The sequence below is a fragment of the Microtus pennsylvanicus genome, chromosome 16 (genome assembly GCF_037038515.1).
Source record: "Microtus pennsylvanicus isolate mMicPen1 chromosome 16, mMicPen1.hap1, whole genome shotgun sequence".
Taxonomy (NCBI): Eukaryota; Metazoa; Chordata; class Mammalia; order Rodentia; family Cricetidae; genus Microtus; species Microtus pennsylvanicus.
Window position 1 is genome coordinate 13887758 of NC_134594.1, and position 21962 is coordinate 13909719.

General features: G+C 37.9%; 1 protein-coding gene across 4 annotated transcripts in view; it reads left to right on the top strand.

Moving 5' to 3' along the window:
* The window catches only part of Afg2a (AAA ATPase AFG2A), a 158778-nt gene that overhangs the window by 104914 nt on the left and 31902 nt on the right, over nucleotides 1-21962 (top strand). For 2 of the 4 annotated variants that reach the window (XM_075950858.1, XM_075950857.1), the window contains exon 16: nucleotides 394-432. The exons of the other annotated variants lie outside the window; for them this stretch is intronic. In XM_075950858.1, coding sequence (XP_075806973.1) covers nucleotides 394-432 — 39 coding nt within the window. The remainder of the gene's footprint in view (nucleotides 1-393; nucleotides 433-21962) is intronic. 4 annotated transcript variants of the gene reach the window in all.

Sequence of the window (21962 nt, forward strand, 5' to 3'; positions counted from 1 at the left end):
GAGTATATAACATGTCAAGTTACAAGAAAAAACAAGAAGAAGAAAGTATAAATCCCTCATTTGAGCAAAGTGGAAGAGTAGTTAACAAGGTGTTAATGTGCCTTTCATATTGAACTAATTCATGATATTCACACTTAGTACAAACTAGAAACAGAAGAGACAATGGGGTATTTGGTGGGATGGGAAGGTACATCTGTCTGGTTGGTTGGTTGGTTGGTTGGTTGGTTGGTTGGTTGGTTGGTTGGTTGGTTAAATAGTTAATTTCACAGACATATTTTTAAGTTTTAAGACTGATAACAGGAAATTTAACAGTCAAAACTTAAATTTAGACCAAAATGTAAGATCTCATCTTTCTCTTTCTCTCTCTCTTTTTTTTGTCTGTCTTTTTATCAGAATGACAACAGTGCTACAGTGTTTGAAGGCCAAAATTAGGTTTGATTTTTTTTTATAGTAAAATGAATTTAAGATGATAACCTCAGTCATCTAATACTGCAGACAGTACTTTGTGAACTCTGTTGTGATTGACTTTCTCCCTAGGGTAAGGCCATGTCCTGCAGTACAGAATGTGTTTACAGATGCTTGCTAAAGTGGGAGGGAAAAGAAAAGGTTTAACTTACAGTTGGGAAAAACAGGCTTCCACTTGTCAACAGGAGCTGCCAATGAAATTTGACTTAGATAAGATTGATTGTATTTGACAATTGTCAGCCACATGAAGGGTAGAGATGAGTAAATTCCTGACACTTATGTTGCAGTTTTGAAAATATTTAGCTATTGTTAACATTTTCTTCTTTTCATGTCTAATTAAAACAGTATAGCTGTGGTTGAAGTATAGATGATTGTCTTTTAATGACTGGGATTGGGTAAGGTTGCTTTCAAATAAGTGTCTTCATTTGCCCAATCAGTGTCGTTCCATGAAAGCCTTGTCATGAAGCAGACCCTGTAATTCCCGAGACACTCCATGTTCCCTCCTGGAGGGGACTTACCAAATGATGTCTATGCTGGGCAGTGGTGGCGCATGCCTTTAATCCCAGTGCACGGGAGGCAGAGGCAGGCGGATCTCTGTTAGTTCCAAGCCAGCCTGGTCTACAAGAGCTAGTTCCAGGACAACTAGGAATGCTACACAGAGAAACCCTGTCTTGAAAAACTGAAAAGCAAAAACAAACAAACAAAAGAACCAACAACAACAAAAAAAAATTTTTTTAAAGGACGTCTATTATAAGCCCTAGTAGTATTCTAGAGGAAGTGGTACCACACCAGTTCTCAACCTTTGGGGGTTAATAGGCCCTTTCACAGGGGTCCCCTAAGAACATTGGAAAACACGGATGTTTACATTACAGTTCATAGCAGTAGCACAATTACAGTTATGAAAATGAATGAAAGTAATTTTATGGTTGGGGTCACCACATGAGGAACTATGTTAAAGGAAGGTTGAAAACTGCTAGCAGAAGAAAATGGAGTGTGGTCAGCTCTCTGGGACTCTAGCTGCTGAGTTCCTCTGGAAGGGTGTTATTTGTCTTCTGGCTGCCCCCTGGCTAATGGGACAGTGTTGCCTTAAGCAAATGGAAATTAATCTTGGAGGGAAGAAAATCTTTTTTCCTCCGGTGGTGGGGGAACTGTTTTCTTTTGCTTTGATTTTGTTTAAAGTAGTTTTTTAACAGTCAGTCGTCCTTTTATGAAGTTATTCCTGCTAGTTTTGGAAACCTTTTATCTCTGACATGTAAACTAGAGCTGATCTCCTTGCTGGTTTTGATTAAGTGATGATTTCCTGTGTTTTGGAGAAAGTACTAGTGCAGGCCGATAGCCATCGGGGTCTGTGGCATTTGGGTTGAATTCTTACTTGCATTTGAATGTCACCTTCTTTTCAGTGGTTATCTCAGTAAGAGGCATTTGTAAAAATGGTTCCCCAAGTTAGAATGACTTCACAAGATTTTTCAGCTTGATTGATGGTCAAAAAAAAAAAAATGATGAGCATTTGACAGAAGCCACAAACCATGCTTCCACCTTTAGTTTTGATTATTTATTCATTTGCTTATTTGCTATCAGGTTTTGTATTTTGAGACATTACCTAGCTTTTTTTGACATGGCCGGGAACTTATTATGTAGCCCAGGCTAGCTCCAGGGCATAAAAATTCTGCCTCTGTCTCCCACTAAAATGTCACGTGATGTTGTTATGAAGTGGCAATATTTTGTATTGACACAATAGCTAAACTTTTCTAAAAACAGAATAATTATTGTATCTTTCACTTTATTAATTTTTAAAGCTTTCACTTCTTAAAAAACTTAAGCCTTTTGTGTTTGTTTCAATATTTAAATGATATGTCTTATCTAAAAACCTGTTTTGTAGTTTATGACCCCCTGTGGTCCAATAAGGGTTCTTGAAGTTTCCATACCTACTTGACATGAATGGAGCCTCAGTGGGCCTCATTAATTCAAGAGGTTCTGTTAACTTTGGACAAGCTGTGGTAGCTGCCGAAAGAAGTGCCTTGAGTTACTTTTTGTCTCACTATTGTTCCTGTTAGCATCATCACCATTGCGTGAAAGTAGAAACAGATAACTGGCAAGTAGAAATGTCTTTTCTTACCCTGTCCAAAGTCTCCTGTAGTAGCATTGCTTAGCACACTAAGTCAGAACCCACGTCTGAGAATCTGGTATGCATTGACTGTTCACCTGAACAGTTTGCCTAACAGCACATCTTAGATTGAAAGAAGAATTGAGCATCAGGACAGGAAAGCCTTTTTGTGTCTCAGGTTCTCCACTTATGCTAGTAAAAAACGGCTGATTTCAGGGCCCATCTCCACAGCTTGCAAAATCTTCTCCCAGCCCTAGGGAGGAGCCCTATGAAGATCACTGCCATAACCAATAAGCCTTCCATTCACATTTGAGATCTCCCTTAATCCTCTCTGCTCTTCCTGGAGCTTTTATCCTAAAGCCTAACACCAGAATTCAGTGTTCTTTCCTTGCTCAGTCTGCTAACAGCATGATGTCTTCAGAGCATTGGGAGCACCTACTCTAGAGTAGCCTTTTCTCTAAGCTGTTGTACTCCTGTTTCTGTTTGACGTTTTTACTCTTCGCTCATTGTTCACAGCCTTGTATGAGCTGTACCTCACCTCCCCTGACTCTCTGGACAGAGGTTAGGTCTTGCTATAGATGATTCTTACATCATTTTCCAACCAAAACTACTGGTTGGCTTCAATACTCACTAAAATGGCACTCTAGTTTTATCTTTTCTCACATGCTATCTAAGTATTCTGATTCCATGTAAGCAGTCTAAAGAGATGGCTCAGCTCTTAAGAGCAGTCACTAACTCTTCTTCTAGAGGACCCAGGTTCAAGTCTCAGTACCCACATAGCAGCTCAGAAGTGTCTGTAACTTCAGTTCAAGGGGATCTGACACCCTCATATAGACATACACACAGGCAGAACATCAATGCACATAAAATAAATAAATCTTTTAAAAAGAGCTAGAGCTAAGCAAAAACAACCAAAATTAGATCTTGCCTTCCCTTTGAAAGACTCATGACCTCTTGATTCCTTGACCTCAACAGTAGAATCTCCGTAGCTGTTTGGTTCACCTTTGGCCTCTCCAAACATTTGATGAAGTTTTGCCTATTGTTATGATAGCAATTTAACAAACTAAACGTATATGAAATGGGTTTACTATGTACTAAATGAATTTATATTTCTCTTCATAATAATTGTCTTTACCTTTTTAAATCTTAACCCCAAAAAATGTATAACCTATTTGAAGTTGAGAATCTAAGGGTTTTAATTCATTTATTTAATTTCCCAAGCATTATGAATAATATTTACAGTTTAGAGAAAAAGGAATGTAAAAACTAAATTCTGTACAGACATGTTTGTGTTGCCAGATCTTATGATGTGCAGAGCGAGTGCCACAGGAGTAAAGAAGGGGAACTCACAGGCACATTTGCTCTTAGTGGCCAACAGTCTAGGTTAAGCATAAATGGAAGAAAGAATTATATTCAAGGAATAGAAGATGAGGCAGGAAAAGTAGGTCAGGCTTAGAAGGGAACTTATAGTCTGCCTGGTGGAGGTCCTTGGGAAAATGTGAGGTTGTTACCAGATGTATGTTACTGTTAGATTAGTGGCATAAGTAGCTAGCTGGCCAAGCATCTTTATGTAAATATGGGTTTTTGTTTGTTTGTTTTGTGGGTGTTGTTTGGTTTTTGTTATTGTTGTTGAGTTTCCTTGAAAAACAAAGCTTATCTATCACTTAGTACATTTAGAGTATTTCAGTTCTTTTCACCTCTTATCTGCCCTTTGTGTAAGAAATGAGTGGAGAGCCGGGCGGTGGTGGCGCACGCCTTTAATCCCAGCACTTGGGAGGCAGAGGCAGGCGGATCTCTGTGAGTTCGAGGCCAGCCTGGTCTACAAGAGCTAGTTCCAGGACAGGAACCAAAAGCTACGTTGAAACCCTGTCTCAAAAAATCAAAAAAAAAAAAAAAAAAAAAAGAAATGAGTGGAGAAATCTCTGTACCTTTTGTCTTGTTTACTTTTGTCAATCGTATTACTGAGCACACTACCTTGTATAGAATGGTAAGTGTTCATTGAGCAGACCAATTTATATTTTCTATTTTAGGTAGATAAACTACATTCTGGCTATAAGATTTGCCTTCTATGACCTTAGAGGTAAAGAAATCATAACTGTATTAGCACCTCAAACCTGCCATGTATTCACAATACTGCTATGAATTACCAGCTAATTATAGAACATGTGTATAGAACATAAACTTTGAGGATAACTTATATGGCAAAGACTTCATTTGCAGGCTTGAAGTAAATGAATTACAGAAGCATCCTTCCGAGCAGGAAGGCAGCTTTTCAGTATATTTGCATACCAGAGGTTGTAGAAGCTAGCTCGATTCGGGAAATAACCAGGCCAGCTTAAAGATAAACATTATATTTTCAATTGTTATAAGGGGAAACTCATGCCACAAGAATGGGAAGTCCGAGTCCCACTGTGTTCGGCGGGAATCGCCCTGAGAGAGAGCGTGCACCTGGTCCCAGTTTTTCTTCCTGGGCTCCAGGTAGCCTTGCCTTAACTAGGCTCCACTTCTTAAAGGTGATTGGTTAACAGAGCTTCCCTCGTCAAGAGGTAGATGTGTCAGAATGACTTTCAGCCAGCTCACCCCTTTCCTTTATACTTTATGGTCTACATGTTAAGTGATCAAACGTGGTAAAAATTAAGACCCATCTTAGCTGTTAGCTATAGTATGAGTTTTTTTTTAACTAAATCATTTCTCTCTTCTTAGACTGTCTTCTCATATTTTAATAAGGGGAGTAGGATGTGGTCTATTGATCTTCTTCATTGTTAAAAATATGATTCCATTATTATTATGGATTATCATTCTTGTATAGGAATCCACTAGAGGTTTGAATGATGTTTGACATGGCCATGCTTAAGATGCTTTTGGAAACCGGTGCTCTAAATACTTCTTGTGTGATTTATAGATCCCCATCGTGGCAGAGGAGTGAGAGCCTTCACAGACCATGCTCTGCACTCATATTTCAATGAAAGTCTCCTTAGGACACTTAAACACTTCGACAATAAAGAGAAGTGGCTCTCTCACTTACCTAGGCCTCAGTTCCTTTTTTGAATGCACAATGTGGTTTTGTTCATTTTGTGTTCTGAATTCTTTGGTTCTTCTCTTCAGTATCCTTCAGTACCTGATCAGGTTCACAGATATGGTTTAGAAGATACTGTAATAAATAATATAAATAGAAGTACATATCAGCCAAGTTCTTCCTTGCGGTCTCTTAGTAAGTAAATGAAGGCTATGATATTGTTCACTATAACTTTGTTTTTAAAACTTAATATATTGTAACATACAGCCAGTTCACAGTCACTTTTGTATTTCCACACCTCAGTTTTTACTTAATCTGAAAGAACACACCACTTGAACTTTCCTGGGGCTGTTCTAGATGTGTGATTGTTTACACCACAACAAGTCACCTGCCAGAACACTTTGTGCTGCTCTACCTGTACTCTGGGCTGCTTGGCAGGTGTTTACACTGCTGTCATCTTTCAGGAAGCATAGTCAGAAAGGAAGTGGATGGCAAATAAGCAGCAAGCTTAAAACAGTATTTTATATCCAGACATATAAGCCCCACTGTAGGAAAGCCTATCCTAGCAACAAATCAGGGCCTACCTCAAGGCTTGAATTCAAGGTAAACCTGTATCTCTAGAGGATTAAACCTGTGGTGATAAGGACTTAGCTTTTTAATACTCACCCTTGTTTATTTTGTGCCAAATTTTCTATTTCTTCAGGCTAGGTCTTCAAAATTCTTGAAGTACACTTGCTTCTCCATCTTCAGAGGAATTATAAAATTTAGGAATTTTTTCCAATTTATGAGACCCTATGATTTCTTTTTTATGAAGTGTAATAAAGTATGTTAGCTCTGTCACTTAAGTCGTTGTATGATTAGTTCTTTTTATTTGGTTTTCTGAGGTGATGGGAAGCTAATTTCCAGTTATATTTCTAATCTTTTTATGTGAAAAAACATGTCCTCATTTTATTTTAAAACTGATCCTTGTGTTAAGAGCTTTTTTTTTACTGCGTGAAATTGCATGATGTGTAAGTACAGATTATGGAATGAGGACATTGTAGAACCAGATAACAACCCTGCCCACAGAGTTCTTGTCAGATTCAGTCTTGGAGAGCTGCTCTTCTTTGTCAGCGTAGGGCAAGTGTTCCAGGAATAATGCTTTTATCATCAGCAAATCACATTTGATCTCTATATTAAAAATTTGCAACTTAGCCTAAGCTTTTTCTATTTTATCTTAGAATTTTTAAATATTCATAATAATTTTACATGTATTGTTTTCAGTTTTAAGTCACTAAGCTTATATTTCATACTTGAGTGTAGTGTTTATTTCAACTGTCTTATCCGTACTTTTGATTCTTAGTTTAGTCTTTCCTTGTTAAAAATACGTGATATTTTATATCTTTAAAGCAAAAGTTAATGTTTCTTTTTAAACTATTAGATATCCCTCTTCAGTATATTTTCAGGAATCCCATTTTCCTGTCTTGGAGCTTAATTTTGTTCTCTTTTTATGTAAGTCTTCCTAAGTTAAGAAAATTATTAAAACTAGTAACTTTGTATAACTGAGAATTTCTGACTCTACAAAAGCTGTTTAGAAAATAAGTATTCCGTGACAACACTCTTCTTTAGACTGGGATTGAACAGAGTTGTGTCACTTGTCCGTTGTATGTTGAGCAGGTTCTCATGTTTGATCTCCTCCAGGGCTGAGCTTTCATCCCATCAGAGTGTTCTAAAACTCTTACAGTGGGTGTCTGGACTTTCAGTCTGCTTACTCTGTAATATTGCCTTGAGCTAAGAAAGGAAAGCGATTTGTTTCTATTTACAGAACTTTTATGTTTCTTTGTTGTTATTTATATTTTTTCTGATGTTCTTTAACACAGATTGGATATCCTTTTAAAATGCTTGGAGAACCTTGGCTATTTCCAACATTATTGTGTTTACAATAATTTGTGTGTGTTAACTAGACCAGTAGATGCAATGCACATGCTTTGCTGTCATGGGAAGTCCTCATGAATAATGTGTTTTCTCTTCAGAATGCAAAAGTTGTCACCCTTTTAGCATTTGCACAAGGTATTCTTTCAGTTGTAGCAAAAGTCACCCCCTCACATAATCTCACTTGAAAGGAGCCACAGGAACTGCACAAGGGATGTGGTGATAGGGCACTTCCGTGCCAAGCACAAGGCCCAGTCTGATCCAGTCCTAAGAAAATTAAAAATCAGTGCCTTTCTTTTTTTTCTTTTTTTTTTTAAGAAAACAGAACAAAGGTTTCTTATTTACGAATAAAATTAACTAAAAACTTCACTGTGATCCATGCACTGATATCTGTAGTATCTTGAACTGTTTTTTTATTATTCTGGTAATGAGCTGCAACATAACTGTAGGTGTGGAGAAATCTGTACAATTACCGAAATCTAATCTGTCTGTAATGATTTGTCTAAATAAAGCTTTTTGTGTCAAGTGTCCATAAGCTAATCACCCAGGAAAATCGAACATAGGTTTTCTTCTTTGGCAGCGAATACTTAAGATATATGTCTTAATGTTTATATTCATAGTATAGACACACAAAAGCAGGGTAAAGTGAAAGAATGTTTTTGTAGTACTTCACATAGAAAGCCACAGAGTGAGGAAAAAGAGGAATCAGTGCCTAATTATGGTGCTTTCTTGCCTTTTTTCTTCCTAATGGTAATTGCTCCTAAGAATTCCCTATTGGCTGAATTGAACCCTCACAGAATTCATACTGAATTCTTCTCCCCCTCTTAACCGTTTTTAAACATAGAGCTATAGAAAGGTACCAAGTTTAATAAAGCCATAAGGGACGTCAAAGCAGCAATTGGAAGAACACAGTAAGTGACTCTAGACAAGCCAGATGAGAGGCCTGACCAGAAGTTAATCATGCTCATACTTGATCTGAATTTTCCAGCCCCAAGATACATGAGAAATTAAATTCCTGCTGCGGAAGTCACCTTGGCAATGATAGGCAGCCTTTAGTGTCTGCAATTTGGAAAAACATCCCCCAGACATGCAAACAGTTCCAAAATGCAAAACCCAAATCATCATGCTCCAGGCACTGTGCTGACTCTAAACGGCATGATAGAGGCATACCTGCTGTGATCTGCCCTCCATAGAGACACAGTCTTCCTCTAGCATTTGTTTTTTGCTGTCCTGTGTATGTCTTGTGTTGTTAGACTTATGATAGTCTGTATGCTACATTTATTACAGTTTAAGTAAGCATTATTGTTGTAGATCCTTTGGGTGTTGACAGGTATATTATGTGTCCACCATAACTGTACCATGTAGAACAGCTTTGCTACCCTGAGAATCCTGCATTATGTCTATTCATCCTTCTTCCACCTGCCCCAATCCCAGACAACAGTTTTGGTTTAATTTTTGACTTTAAATGTCTATGGCTTTGGCTGGGCAGTGGTGGCTCACGCCTTTAATCTCAGCACTCAGGCAGAGACAGGAAGATCTTTGTGAGCTTGAGGCCAGCCTGGTCTAAAAAGTGAGTTCCAGGACAACCAGAGCTACACAGAGAAACCCTGTCTTGAAAAAACAGAGAGCTAGCCTGTCTGTGACTTGAACGTTTGTATCATGTCATCATTAGAGTCTTTTCACTTAGTAGCTTGTACTGGAATATTTCTGTGTGTATCATTCCATTATCTAGCTATGCCAGTTTGACTATCCATTGGCATATTGGAGGACAGCTTGGTTGCTTCCAGGTTTAGACACAGGAAGATAAAGTTGCCCTAAATGCTTGTGTATGGGCCTGTTCTTGAATTTGCAGTTTTGACTCTAAGGAGTGGATGCTAAAGAGTCCTTGGGTTATATGATGGAGTAGGGCAGTTGTTTCCTGATAAACTGTCTTCCAAAATTTCTGCACCATTTTTCATTTTCAGCAGCAGTAATTGCTGCTTTGTTCCCACTCTTGCCAACTTTCCTGCTGTGGTGGCTTGTGTCCGAGTAGTGCTGTGGTGTTGCTGGCTGTGACTTTCTACTGACATATGCTGTGGAGCATCTTGGTGTTTGCCTGCTTCCCAGCTGTGTGTCTTCATGGGTAAGGTGTCACTTCAGAGATTTAGCCTGTTTTTTTAAACCGACTTTTTTTCTTACTTAGTTTTAGACTTTCTATTTCATATTCCAGTTCTTTATCAGTAATGTTTAATGTACAGATTCTATCTTAGTCTGAACATTATTATCTGTCCTTTATTATCTGGTCTTTCGCAAAGGGGAAATTAACTTTACAATCACTGTAGTTACTCCATAGTTTTTGCCTTCATTTATAAGTGTGATAATTTATAGCTTCAATATCAAGGAGACTGATTTTCCCCCAAACTATTACCTGAGAAGTAAACCTTCATACCTTCCTCTTCTTCCTCTAACTAACATTATGCTACTGTATAGAGCAAGAATTTCTACCTACCCAAGTCTCTGGGTCCTAAATTAGGCAAATTTGATGCTTTGTGTGTTCTGGTCGGCAACAGAAAGAGTACTTTAAGTACGAGACAGAGAGACAGAGAGACAGAGAGAGGCCACCTGGAGACAGAGAGACAGAGACAGAGAGACAGACAGAGAGAGGCCACCTGGAGACAGAGAGACAGAGACAGAGAGACAGACAGAGAGAGGCCACCTGGAGACAGAGAGACCACCTGGCACTCTTTAGTGCTGCTAATTCGTAGCTGTTAAGACTTGGTTAACTTTTTTGTTTTGTTTTGTTTTTTGAGACAGACTTGGTTAACTCTTAACACTCTGTACTTTAGCTTCTCTGTCTTGAATAAAATTCTCCCTGAGAACCAATAAAATTCTCATGGTTTTGTTTTTAATTTGAATGTTTATTACTACTTTTTTCAAATCTCCTAGGGAAATATTTATATCACTTTTATCCCTCTCTCTCCTCTAAATCCTCCAGCTTCCCCCTTCTTGAATTTATGACCTCTTTGATAATTATTATTGCTTACATTTAATGTTTTCTATCCAGTATGATTTTTATATTGTATATTGCTTACTTTCTGTAATGATGTCAGAGCTAATGTTGGGGAAATTGTCTACAGAAATTCTAGCAATGCCCTGTTTTAAGATGCTAAAGTGAAGTCAAGTGTGATGGTGCATACCTATGATCCTAGCATTCAAGAGAAGGAGGCAGGAAGAACATGAATTCAATACTAGCTAGGTATATAGTGAATTTGAGGTCTAAATAAATAAATAAATAAAATAATAGCGAGTAAGAAAAAAAGGGGTACTGATATTTAAAGGAAGTAATTTATCCTCTATTTACTGAAACCTAAAAGAGAATTGAGAAATTTTTAGTGGCATCACCTCTTACAGACTTCTTTTTGGGGTTGGAATACAGGGTTAGACTCAATCAAATACATGCTCCTTCACCCTTCTAAGAGCTGGGACTACATACATGAACTACAGTGGCCTTTATACATGTGTATAAAGAAGCAGAACTCATTTTTCTTTAATTACTGTGCCCACATTAGAAGGCTTTATACCAGAATTCTTTGTTTCCTCCTTGAGCAAAAGAGAGGAGAAGCAGACTTAATAGCCAAGAAGCAAAAGAGAAACAGCATCCAGAAGATATAAAAACATGCTCTAACTACTGGGCTTTAGTTTACATCATGTGCTGATATGACACATTGTTCTTTATTTGATTCTTGCTGGAACCATGCTAATAATGCTTGTGACTTTTGTAACTAGAGCTAAAGTTCACTTAATATACACAGTGTGTTGTTTACTGACTCAGACATTCCTTAAGTTAAAACGGCCTTGTCACCTTCTCTAGTACCCAAAGATGCTTTCTCTACAAATCTGTAATAAGTATGTGACACTCTAATAGCATCCCTACCCTAGCATTCTTCATGTTCTCTGGAGGCTTGATAACAACCTTTATTGCTTCTCCTCTGATAAGCTTTCTTGCTGCCTTCAGAAGATACCTTTCACTCACATGAGCACGTTAAAGGTTGAAACTTATGCTGGCCTTACTTTTAAAGCCGTCCTTCATTGCTTTCTTCTCTGTGCATGAGTGTCTTGATTGCTGATGTTATTCTGTAACTTTTTAAATGGTGTGTACCACCACCCTAATCCACATATGGCTAGATTTTTTTTTAATTGGGTGAGAAACACAGGAATGTTTAGAGACATTGCAGCTTTATGGAACCCTGATTTTGAATCCCCCTCCACCATATCATCCCTCCCAGAAAGTTGTCTGTGTTCATTCCCTGCCCAGAATAGACACCACTACTCATCATTCTTAAATGCTTCCATGTTCCCGGAGCCAGAGGTGCATGAGCTGTACTTCAGGTGTGTCTGTTGTGGCTGGGCTCTCACAATCTATTGATCTTTGCATGGTGTCCAGTTAAGGTTATCTCCAGGGACCTCCATTATGTTAGGAAAAATCCTAACATGAGCCACTCCACCTGTACTAAGAAATCCAATTAGGTCAGATTAAACCAAATTAAATGCCCATGTTTTATTAAGTAGTGGCACTCTTGGTTAACCGAGAGCTTGTCAGGGGAGACAGAAAAGCGAGGAGAACATGCAAACCCGGGACCATGTGTTCCTTCTCTGGGAGCCCACTTAAATACCCTATGGGAGTGGTCCTTACTGGCATGCTGGGATTTGGAGTCCAGACCAGTGCAACTCCCAGGCCAAGGGGCTGAGATGGATTCCAGGCACTGCACTCCCGACTTAACAGTTTCCATTTGCTTTGGAGAGAAAATCTTTTGACAAAGTTTGATAGCTACACTTAATTGTGGGTATTAGGATAAAATTTAAATCTAGTTAAGGAATTATACTCATCAAAGTGGTAGTAGTAAAGTCTCTTCTAAGATCCAAGACCTCACCAGCCCTGGGAAGTTGACTGGATTTCTGGTACCAGGCATTATTTCCTTCCTGTTGAGTGGGATTAAAGACAGATGGAGTGTTTCTGTTGTACCTTAGTGGATGTCTTGCCCTGCTGGTCATTATAATGTTTCATAGTTATCACAGATGGGTAGTACTGTTAATTTCTGCCCTCCCTTGGCTGCTTACGTAGTACTTTCAGGTACACTGGAGGCTATACCACAGACAGGAGACTTTCATGTTAGAGTTCTAATCCATGTCCTGTTTCCTAAGTGTGTGTTATCTTCAGCAATAGCTGCTTACCTCTAGCCTCTGAGAGGTTATCCAAAGGCTACATCCAAAGGCCCTGTATTGTTTTAGAGGAGTCATTTGAACCATGACCACTGAAGAGGAGGTCTCTCATGACTGATACTGGGGTTTTTGTTAGTCTGTGGTATTGTGGGGGTCATTGTCATTCCTCCAAAGTGGCATGTCTTCATTTAAGTTATAGATGGAAACACACACACATACACTTAAATGCATTTTGCATAATTTTAGGTAAGTGTAAAAGTTATTTGATTCGTTAAATGTTTATCAAACAACCTTAGTGTTATTTGACTTCTGTCGGGGACCATCCTTGACAAAAATACTTCTCCTTACCAGGGTAGGGGCGTGGAAATTGAAGAAATATAAGTAATGCCTATCATGACACATAAAAATATCAGAACAGAAACCATAGAAGGTATGGGTAGGACATTTCCATGACTGAAATCCTGAAATCTTCCCACGTTTATTTTCCCACAGCTTTTATACCCAACATAAATGGGAGAGAAGGTAACAAAAGACTATCAACATGATACAAAAGGATAACTCACACAGTCAGTGACTTTATCACTCTGAGGCATCAAATCATTAGCATTCTGTTGTCTAGGTAGCAAAGCTGCTCTAGATCACATTATGTGCTGAAGACCACAACCCTTCCCTTCCCTAGGTGACCTCATAGGTACAAAAGAAGGAGCAGAAGTACATTTGCATATCCCACCACCTGTCAGGATGGCATTGAGTTATCTTAATTTCAAAAGAACCAAGGAATCACCTCCTGAGTTAGGACTTTCAGCTATGCTTGTCAATCTCCAAACTCTGATCATCAGACAAGGTGGAAATGGTCCAGCCTTTTTCCACCTCCACAGACTTCTGTTTCCTTTCTGTGTTTCTGTCTCTCCCTTTATATCATCTTTATCCTGCTCTTTCAAGCCCTTGTTTCTACCAATCTTTTTCCTTTAGAATTTCCTTATATCTGTGGTTAATTGATGTTCTCTGAGAATTTGGATCTAGGAACCACGGGTGAGAAAAAATTATGTGGCATTTGTCTTTATCATGCAGGATATTTTCTAAGTCCATCCATTTACCTACAGATTTTATGATTGCATTTTCCTTTATAGCTATATTGTATTTCGTTTGCTGTATGTTCATTATCCATTCCTTTGTTGAAGGACACTTAGGACAACTGAAAAGGACATTAGGATAGTAATTTATTTTCCCTTTTAACAATGACATGGAATGAACACAGATCACCCAAAAGCACTGTGTTTAGGGTGAGAGAACCTGAGTTTTCAGTGTTTCTTATAATAGGCCCTTTAACCTCTTGATGCCATCCTTTTTTTTTTTACCCATGACACTTCTGTAAAAGCAACATTTAAAAGATGGATTAGAAAGTATTTCAGTTACAATCTTCTCTGGTAAATAAAACTAAAACATGGAGTTAAAGTATGAAAACAAATGATAACTCAATGCTTTGAAAACTAGGATTTTGTGCTATGATCATTGTGAGGTGTCTATCAATCACATCATAATTGAAACTGCCTCTACACCTTGGAAATACAAATGCCACAGTAGTAGAACTTGGCCATGACTATTTAGTGTTAAAATATGTTTGTCCTTTATATTAAAAGTGCCAACTGTCTTTATATTAAAAGTGCCTTCACTGTCTAGAAAGAACTTAGTGAGAAGTAACTTATCCAACTATTTTTGTCAACTTGTTAATATTATTTGTTAGGCATCAAAATTTTAAATTAATGTTTTGCTTGCTCACCCATTTCTCCTTAGAGTCTTTAAATAAATCTTGTAGAACACATCCTTCATGAAGTTAAAGAAGAAAGAAACATTTGGAATTCTTTCATGTCCCTACCTGAAATTTTTGAGAATTACAACCTTGAGCAAGTGCCTATCTTGGCAACAAATTATTTTAACTTGATCAAAGTACAGTGAGAACACTGAATCGTAGCTTGAGATGTTACTATTTATGTTAAAATAAAAAGTGGAAGTACAGGTTAGCATTTCAGCTGAGGATATAACTTACGTAGAATACCATGAAAAGTGGAACACATAGGAAATATATTTTTCTTTCAGTCTATCTGGGGATGAATATTTGGGGAGACACCTAAAACTATGAGGAATTATATCAGAAAGCATCCTTCTGTCCTAGCATCAGCCTGGGTTCTTTAGGAATCTCCATGGGACCCTTGGCCAGCAACCCCAACTTATTGCAACCCAGTTTCACCTTTGGAAACCTTGCCTGGTAGTTCAGATTCTGTATCCTCCATAACGAGGAGTCCTAGAGAGGGTCTCCTTCATAGATTCCACAGAGTTCCCACTGCACTGAGCATCTTCATCATTTCCTATAATGCTCCTCAGTTCTAGCTGTCTCTTCATATTCTCCCTCTACTCCTCCCCACCTGGTCTTTCCCACTTCTATCCCCAACCATGCCCAGTCAACCTGCAGAATTGATTCTGTTTCCCATTTCCAGTGAGATCCATGCATCCCCACCCCCCCACACACACACAACCATCCCTCTGGGTCTGTGGATTGTAGCTTAACTATCATTACTTAACAACTAATATCTACTTATTAATGAGTACATATCATATTTGTCTTTCTGAGTCTGAGTTATCTCAATCTTTTTTTTATAGTTGCATCCATTTGCATGCAAATTTCATGATGTTAATTTTTTTTAACAGCTGAGTTATACTCTATTGTGTAAATGTGCCACATTTTCTTTATTCATTCTTCATTTGAAGGATGTTTATGTTGTTTTCAGTTTCTGCCTATTATGCCAAGAGTGTTAGTTATGTCTTGAGATAGCTCAAGACCCAATTTTCTGAGGAGCCACCATTTTGATTTCCATAGTGGTTGTACAAGTTTGCACTCCCACCAGCAATGGAGGGGTGTTCCCCTTGCTCCACATCCCCACTAGCGTGAACTGTCATTTGTGGTTTTGGTCTTAGCCATTCTGATAGAATCTCAAAGTAATTTTGATTTGCATTTCCCTGGTGGCTAAGGATATTGTTCAAATTTCTTTAAGTGTTTTTCAGCCATTTGAGTTTCTTCTATTGAGAATTATGTTTAGATCTGTACCCCATTTTTAATTGGATTATTTGGGTTTTTTGATGTCTAATTTTTTGAGTTCTTTATATTTTTTGAATGTTAAACTTCTACTCAATATGGAGTTGATTAAAAAAAACTTTTTCCTTTTGGTAGACTTCCTTCCTCTTTATCCAATTGATAAGTGCCTTTTGCCTTACAGAGGCTTTTCTGTTTAATGAAGTTTCATTTATTAATCATTGATCTTAGTACCTGTGTTATTAGTGTTGCTGTTCAGATAGTTGTCTCCTGTGCTGATGCGTTCATGACTATTCCTACTTTCTCTTCTATCAAGTTCAGTGTATCTGGTTTTATGTGGAGGTCTTTGATCCACTTGGACTTGAGTTTTATATAGGGTGATAGGTAGGGATCTATTTACATTTTTCTACATACAGCCATCCCGTTTACTAGCACCATTTGTTGAAGATGATTTCTTTTTTCCAGTGTGTATTTCTAGTGGCTTCTCAATGAAAAATCAGGTGTGAATTCATGTGTGAATTTATGTCTGGATCTTCAATTCCATCGATCAGTGTGTCTGTTTTTATGCCAGTATTATGCAGTTTTTATTATTGTAACTCTGTAGCACAATTTGAAATCAGGGATACCTTAAGCAGTTCTTTTATTGTTCAGGATTGTTTTAGCTGTCCTGGGTTCCTTGTGTTCTCACGTGAAATTAGAATTGTCTTTTCAAGGTCTGTAAAGAATTGTTTGGAATTCTGATGGAGATTTTTGTTGAATCTATAGATTTGCTTTTGGTATGATGGCCATTTTTATTATGTTGATTCTACTGATGCATGAGCATAGAAGATCTTTCTATCTTCTGATATCTTCGATTTCTGTCTTCAAAGACTTGAAATTTTTGTCATGCAGATGTTTCATTTGTTTGGTTAGAGTTATCCCAAGACATTTTATATTACTTGAGGCTATTGTGAAAGGTATTTCCCTGATTTCTTTCTCAGTCCATTCATCATTTGTATGTAGAAGGGCTACTGATATTCTTGAGTTAATATTGTATCTAGCCACTTTGTTGAAAGTTTATATCAAATGTAGGAGTTCCCCTAGTGGAAGTTTTAGGGTCACTTATGTGTACTATCATATCATCTACAAATTATGGTACTTTGACCTCTTCCTTTCCAATTTGTATCCCCTTTATCTCCTCTGGTTGTTTTATTGTTCTAGCTACAACTTCAAATACTATACTGAATAGGTAGGGAGAGAGTGAATAAGCATGTCTTGTTCCTGATTTTAGTAGAATTGCTTTGAGTTTCTCTCCATTTAACTTGATGTTGGGTAGAGGCTTGCTGTGAATTGCCTTTATTATGTTTATAATATGTCCCTTGTATCTCCTAGAACTTTTATCATGAAGGAGTGTGGGATTAATCAGAGGCTTTTTAGGAATCTAATGAGATGATTGTGTGATTTTTTTTTTCTTTCAGTTTATTTATTTGGTGGATTACATTTACTGATTTTCCTATGTTGAACCATCCCTGCATCTCTGGGATGAAGCCTACCTGACATAGTGGATGATCTTTTGATGTATTCAGTTTGCGAGTATTTTTTGAGAATTTTTGCATCTGTGTTTATAAAGTAAATTGGTCTATAATTATCTTTCTTTGTTGAGTCTTTATGTGGTTTGAGTACCTTGGTAACTGTGACCTCATAAAATAAATTGGACATTGTCCCTTCTGCTTTTATTTTGTGGAATAATTTGTGGAGTATTGGCATTAGCTCTTCTTTGAAAGTCTGATAGAATTCATCTGAAACCATCTGGTTCTGGCCTTTTTTTGCTTGAGAGACTTTTAATGACTGCTTCTATTTTACTAGGGCCATACATCTATTTACATTGTTACCTGATCTTGACTTAACTTTGGTAAGTGGTATCTATGGAGAAAAATTACCCATTTGTTTAGATTTTCCAATTTGTTAGAATACAGGTTTTCAAACAGTGTCCTTATGATTCTCTGGATTTCCTTGGTGTCCATTGTTAGGTTCTCCTTTTGGTTTTATTAGTTTGGATATTTTCTCTTCATCCTTTAGTGAGTTTGGGTAAGGGTTTGTTGGGAATTAGGTCGGTACGATAAATAACCAGGCTAGCTCAAGAATAACAGTTATACTTTAATGGTTAAAGAGGGGAAACTCACACTATAAGAGTAGGTCAGACTTAGAATCCGGCGCAGAGAGAGCAAGCACCTGGATCTCCCAGTTTTTCTTCCTGGGGTCCAGGTCGCCACGCCCCTATTAGCTGTGATTGGTTAACAGAGTTTCCCCCATAAAGGGTTTGTCTATCTTGGAGATTTCCTCAACTAACCAACTCTTTGTTTCATTAATTCTCTGTATTATCTGTTTTATTGATTTCAACCCTCAGTTTGAGTATTTTTTGTCATCTACTCCTCTTGGGTGTGCTTACTTCTTTTAGTTCTAAAGATTTCAGATGTGCTTTTAAGTTCCAAGAATGAGATCTTTCCATCTTTTTTCCTTTGTTTTTTTTTTTATGTAGGTACTTAGTGCTATGATCTTTCTTCTTTTTCATGTGTTCCATACATTTGGATATGTTGTGTATTCATTTTCATTGAATTTTAGGAAGTCTTTAGTTTCTTTATTTCTGTCCTGACCCATTTTTTTTATTCAGTAGAGAACTGTTGAGTGTCCATGAGTTTAGAAGATCAGTGTTGTTTCTGTTATTGTTGATATCCAGCTTTAATCCCTGTAGGGATAAGTCCCGCCCCTTAGGGGGCGTGTTCGCCTCGGGCTAATGTCTGCCTATAAATTTGGCGAGCATGCTCCGAGCTGTCTCTTCTACTTTCCTGGTCTCCGCGGGAACGGTGGTTCTGAAAGTCTATTTCTACATTAAAACTATATATATTTTTACAAACTGTCTGCATTCGTTTACGCCGCTACAAATCCCTGATGGACTGATAGGATGTGGGGAGTTACTTCAGTTTTCTTGTATCTGTTGAGACTTGATTTTGTCTAAGCATATGATCAACTTTGGAGAAAGTTCCATGAGATACAAAGATGTGTTTAGATGAAATGTTCTGTAAATATCTGTTAGATCCATTTGATTTATAACATCAGTTAGCTTCTGCGATTTCTCTGTTTAGTTTTTGTCTGAATGACCTGTATGTTAGTGAGACTCTCCCAATGTCGAAGTGTGATGGTCAGTATGTGATTTAAGCTGTAGTAGTCTTTCTTTTATAAAAGTGAGTGCCCTTGTGTTTGGAGTGTAGATGTTAAGAATTGAAATCTCATCTTGGTGAATTTTTCCTTTGAATATGTTGTTAATTTGTATATTTTTATTAGGGGAATTATATTCATAGATATCAATGAATATTGATTGTTAATTCCTGTTATGTTGTAGTTCTTGGTGGTGGTGTGGGGGGGTGTACTTTTGGTTTTGCTGGTATTAGATTATTTTCTGTATTTTCATGAGTATATTTATTTCCTTGGTTTGGATTTTTTCTTCTTGCTCCTTTTATGGGGCTGGATTTGTAGATATATATTGCTTTAATTTTATTTTTATTATGTGATATCTTTTCTTTTTTTAAGATTTATTTATTTATTTCTTATGTATACAACATTCTGCCTCCATGTATGCCCACATGCCAGAAGAGGGCGCCAGATCTTATTACTGATGGTTGTGAGCCACCATGTGGTTGCTGGGAATTGAACTCAGGACCTCTGGAAGGGCAGCCAGTGCTCTTAACCACTGAGCCATCTCTCCAGCCCTTATGTGATATCTTATTTTCTCCCTCTATGATGATTGACAGTTTTGCTGGATATAGTAATCTAGGCTGACATCTATGCTCTTGTCTTGATCTCATCTGTCCAAGCCCTTCTGACCTTTAGAGTCTCCATTGAGAAGTCAGATGTAATTCTGATAGGTCTGCCTTTATATGTTACTTGGTCTTTTTCCTTTGCAACTTTTAATATTCTTTCTTTGTTCTGTATGTTTAGTATTCTGATTATTATGTGTAAGGGGTACTTTCTTTTCTGGTCTAATCTATTTGGTGTTCTCTAAACTTCTTGTACCTTTATTGGCATATCTTTCTCTAGGTTAGGAAATTTTTCTTCTATATTTTGTTGAAAAATATTTTCTGGACTTTTGAGCTGTGATTCTCCATCTTCTATTCCTATTGTTCTTTGATTTGGTCTTTTCATAGTGTCAGATTTTCTGGATGTTTTGTGTCAGGAATTTCTAGATTTAGCATTTTCTTTGACCAATGTCTATTTCTTCCATTGTATCTTCAATGCCTAAGATTCTCTCTTTCACCTCTTATATTATGTTAATCAGGCTTGCTTCTACAGTTCCTGTTCACATTCCTAAATTTTTCCTTTCCAGATTTCACTCAGTTTTTGTTTTCTTTATTGTTTGTGTTTTCATTTTTTGGATCCTGAAAAGTTTTTTTTTTCTTCAACTGTTTTGTGTTTGTTTCTTGTTTTTCTATAAGAAATCTGTGTCCTCCAATTATTTGTTTCTGTTTTCCTAGCTTTCTTTGAGAGATTTATTTGTTTCTGCTTTAAGGACCTCTATCATCTTCATAAAGTTGGTTTTAAGCTCTTTATCTTATGCTTCAGTTATATTGGAATATTCAGAGCCTGCTATGGCAGGCAAGCTGGACTCTGGTGAGATGTTGCCCTGGTTATTACTGGTTGTGTTCTCACACTGGCATCTAGGGATCTGGGTTTGGGGTGATCTAGGTACTGATTTCTGGGTTTGTTTTTATTGGGTAGGTGTTTGTCCATTAGTTTCTGTTTCCTCTCTAGATTTTCAGAGCGTGTGTTGGCTGTGTGTTGGCTGCTTCATTGGCCTGCTTATGTGGTATGTTTGTGGGGAATGCTTGCTGGTCTTAGAGGCTGGGGAAAGGGGAGGCCTAGGGAGATAGTCTGTTGCAGTGCTAGAGGCAACCTTGAAAATTGGGTCTTGGGGAACAGATTGTGGAGAAGGTCCATGTGCGGCCTACCTGGTCTTCTAGCAGGTGTGACCTATGGTTGAGCTAGTGGTGTCTGCCTGAATTGGGGCCTGGGACATAGCTATGAGTCAGGAAAAGAAGTTGTGTGGGGATAGGGGAGGGTGGTCTGAGGAATCAGTCCACGGGAGGTGTGGACAGGATTCTCTTTTTTATTGGCACATGAATGAAATTTACTAACATTCATTTTGAAAGGCTTAATTAACATTTCACATGCTTTTTTTGTTGTTTTGGTTTTTTGGGGGTTTTTTTGTTTTGTTTTTTTTTTGGCAACAACGTTTATCTGTGTAGTTTTGGAGCCTGTCCTGGAACTCACTTTGTAGACCAGGCTGGCCTTGAACTCCCAGAGATCTGCCTGCCTCTGTCTCCCAAGTGCTAGGATTAAAGTCGTGCGCCACCACCGTCCGGCTCCCCGTCCGGCTCGCATTTTACATGCCAAGACTAATGATATAAACAACATCACACTGTATTACAAGTGGAACTCTTCGAGGAGTTGGCAAGGATGATCTTAAACAGTGCCTCACAAGTCACCCAGGCTGGTCTTGAACTTTGCTCTTTCATGGTGGGGATTATAGGCCTGCTCCACCAAGCCTAATGACAAAGTGTTACCTTGAGCTCTGCAGACCTCCTTTAAAATGTGTTCAGAGCCCACCCAGACTTTCATTAGCTGTAAAACTTGGTGTATACAATTTCGTATTTGACCTCACCTTCCCTCCATTCTTCATTTGGATTTATTGTTTCTGGTGTTGCTCACTCTCTATTCTCACCAGTGCGTGCTGTGACTACAAAACTGGTTTGATCTTGCTGTGTGCGGTTTAGTCATCGTAACTCAGAGCTTCCACTGAGCAGTTTTTGTCATCTCTAGTGGGGAAGAGGCTTCAGCATATCATGAGCTTCAGGAATAGGAGACAAGTACAAACAAAAAGAATATATCCACCTGCCAGGTATTAAAATAACTCATGAAGTGTAAACATCCTACATGAGTCACAGTGATATCCACTTAAATTCATTCATGTCTGATTTTCCGTTGGAAAGCGCTATGGGCAACCCCTAGAGCCCTTGAGCTCCAGTTTTGTGCTGATGATAGATACTACTGATGTTTATTACAATCATTATGTATACTTTGTAAATTATCCAACTTACTACAGCTAAGGTACAAAATTGGGATAGTCGTTTTTATAGAACAGGAAA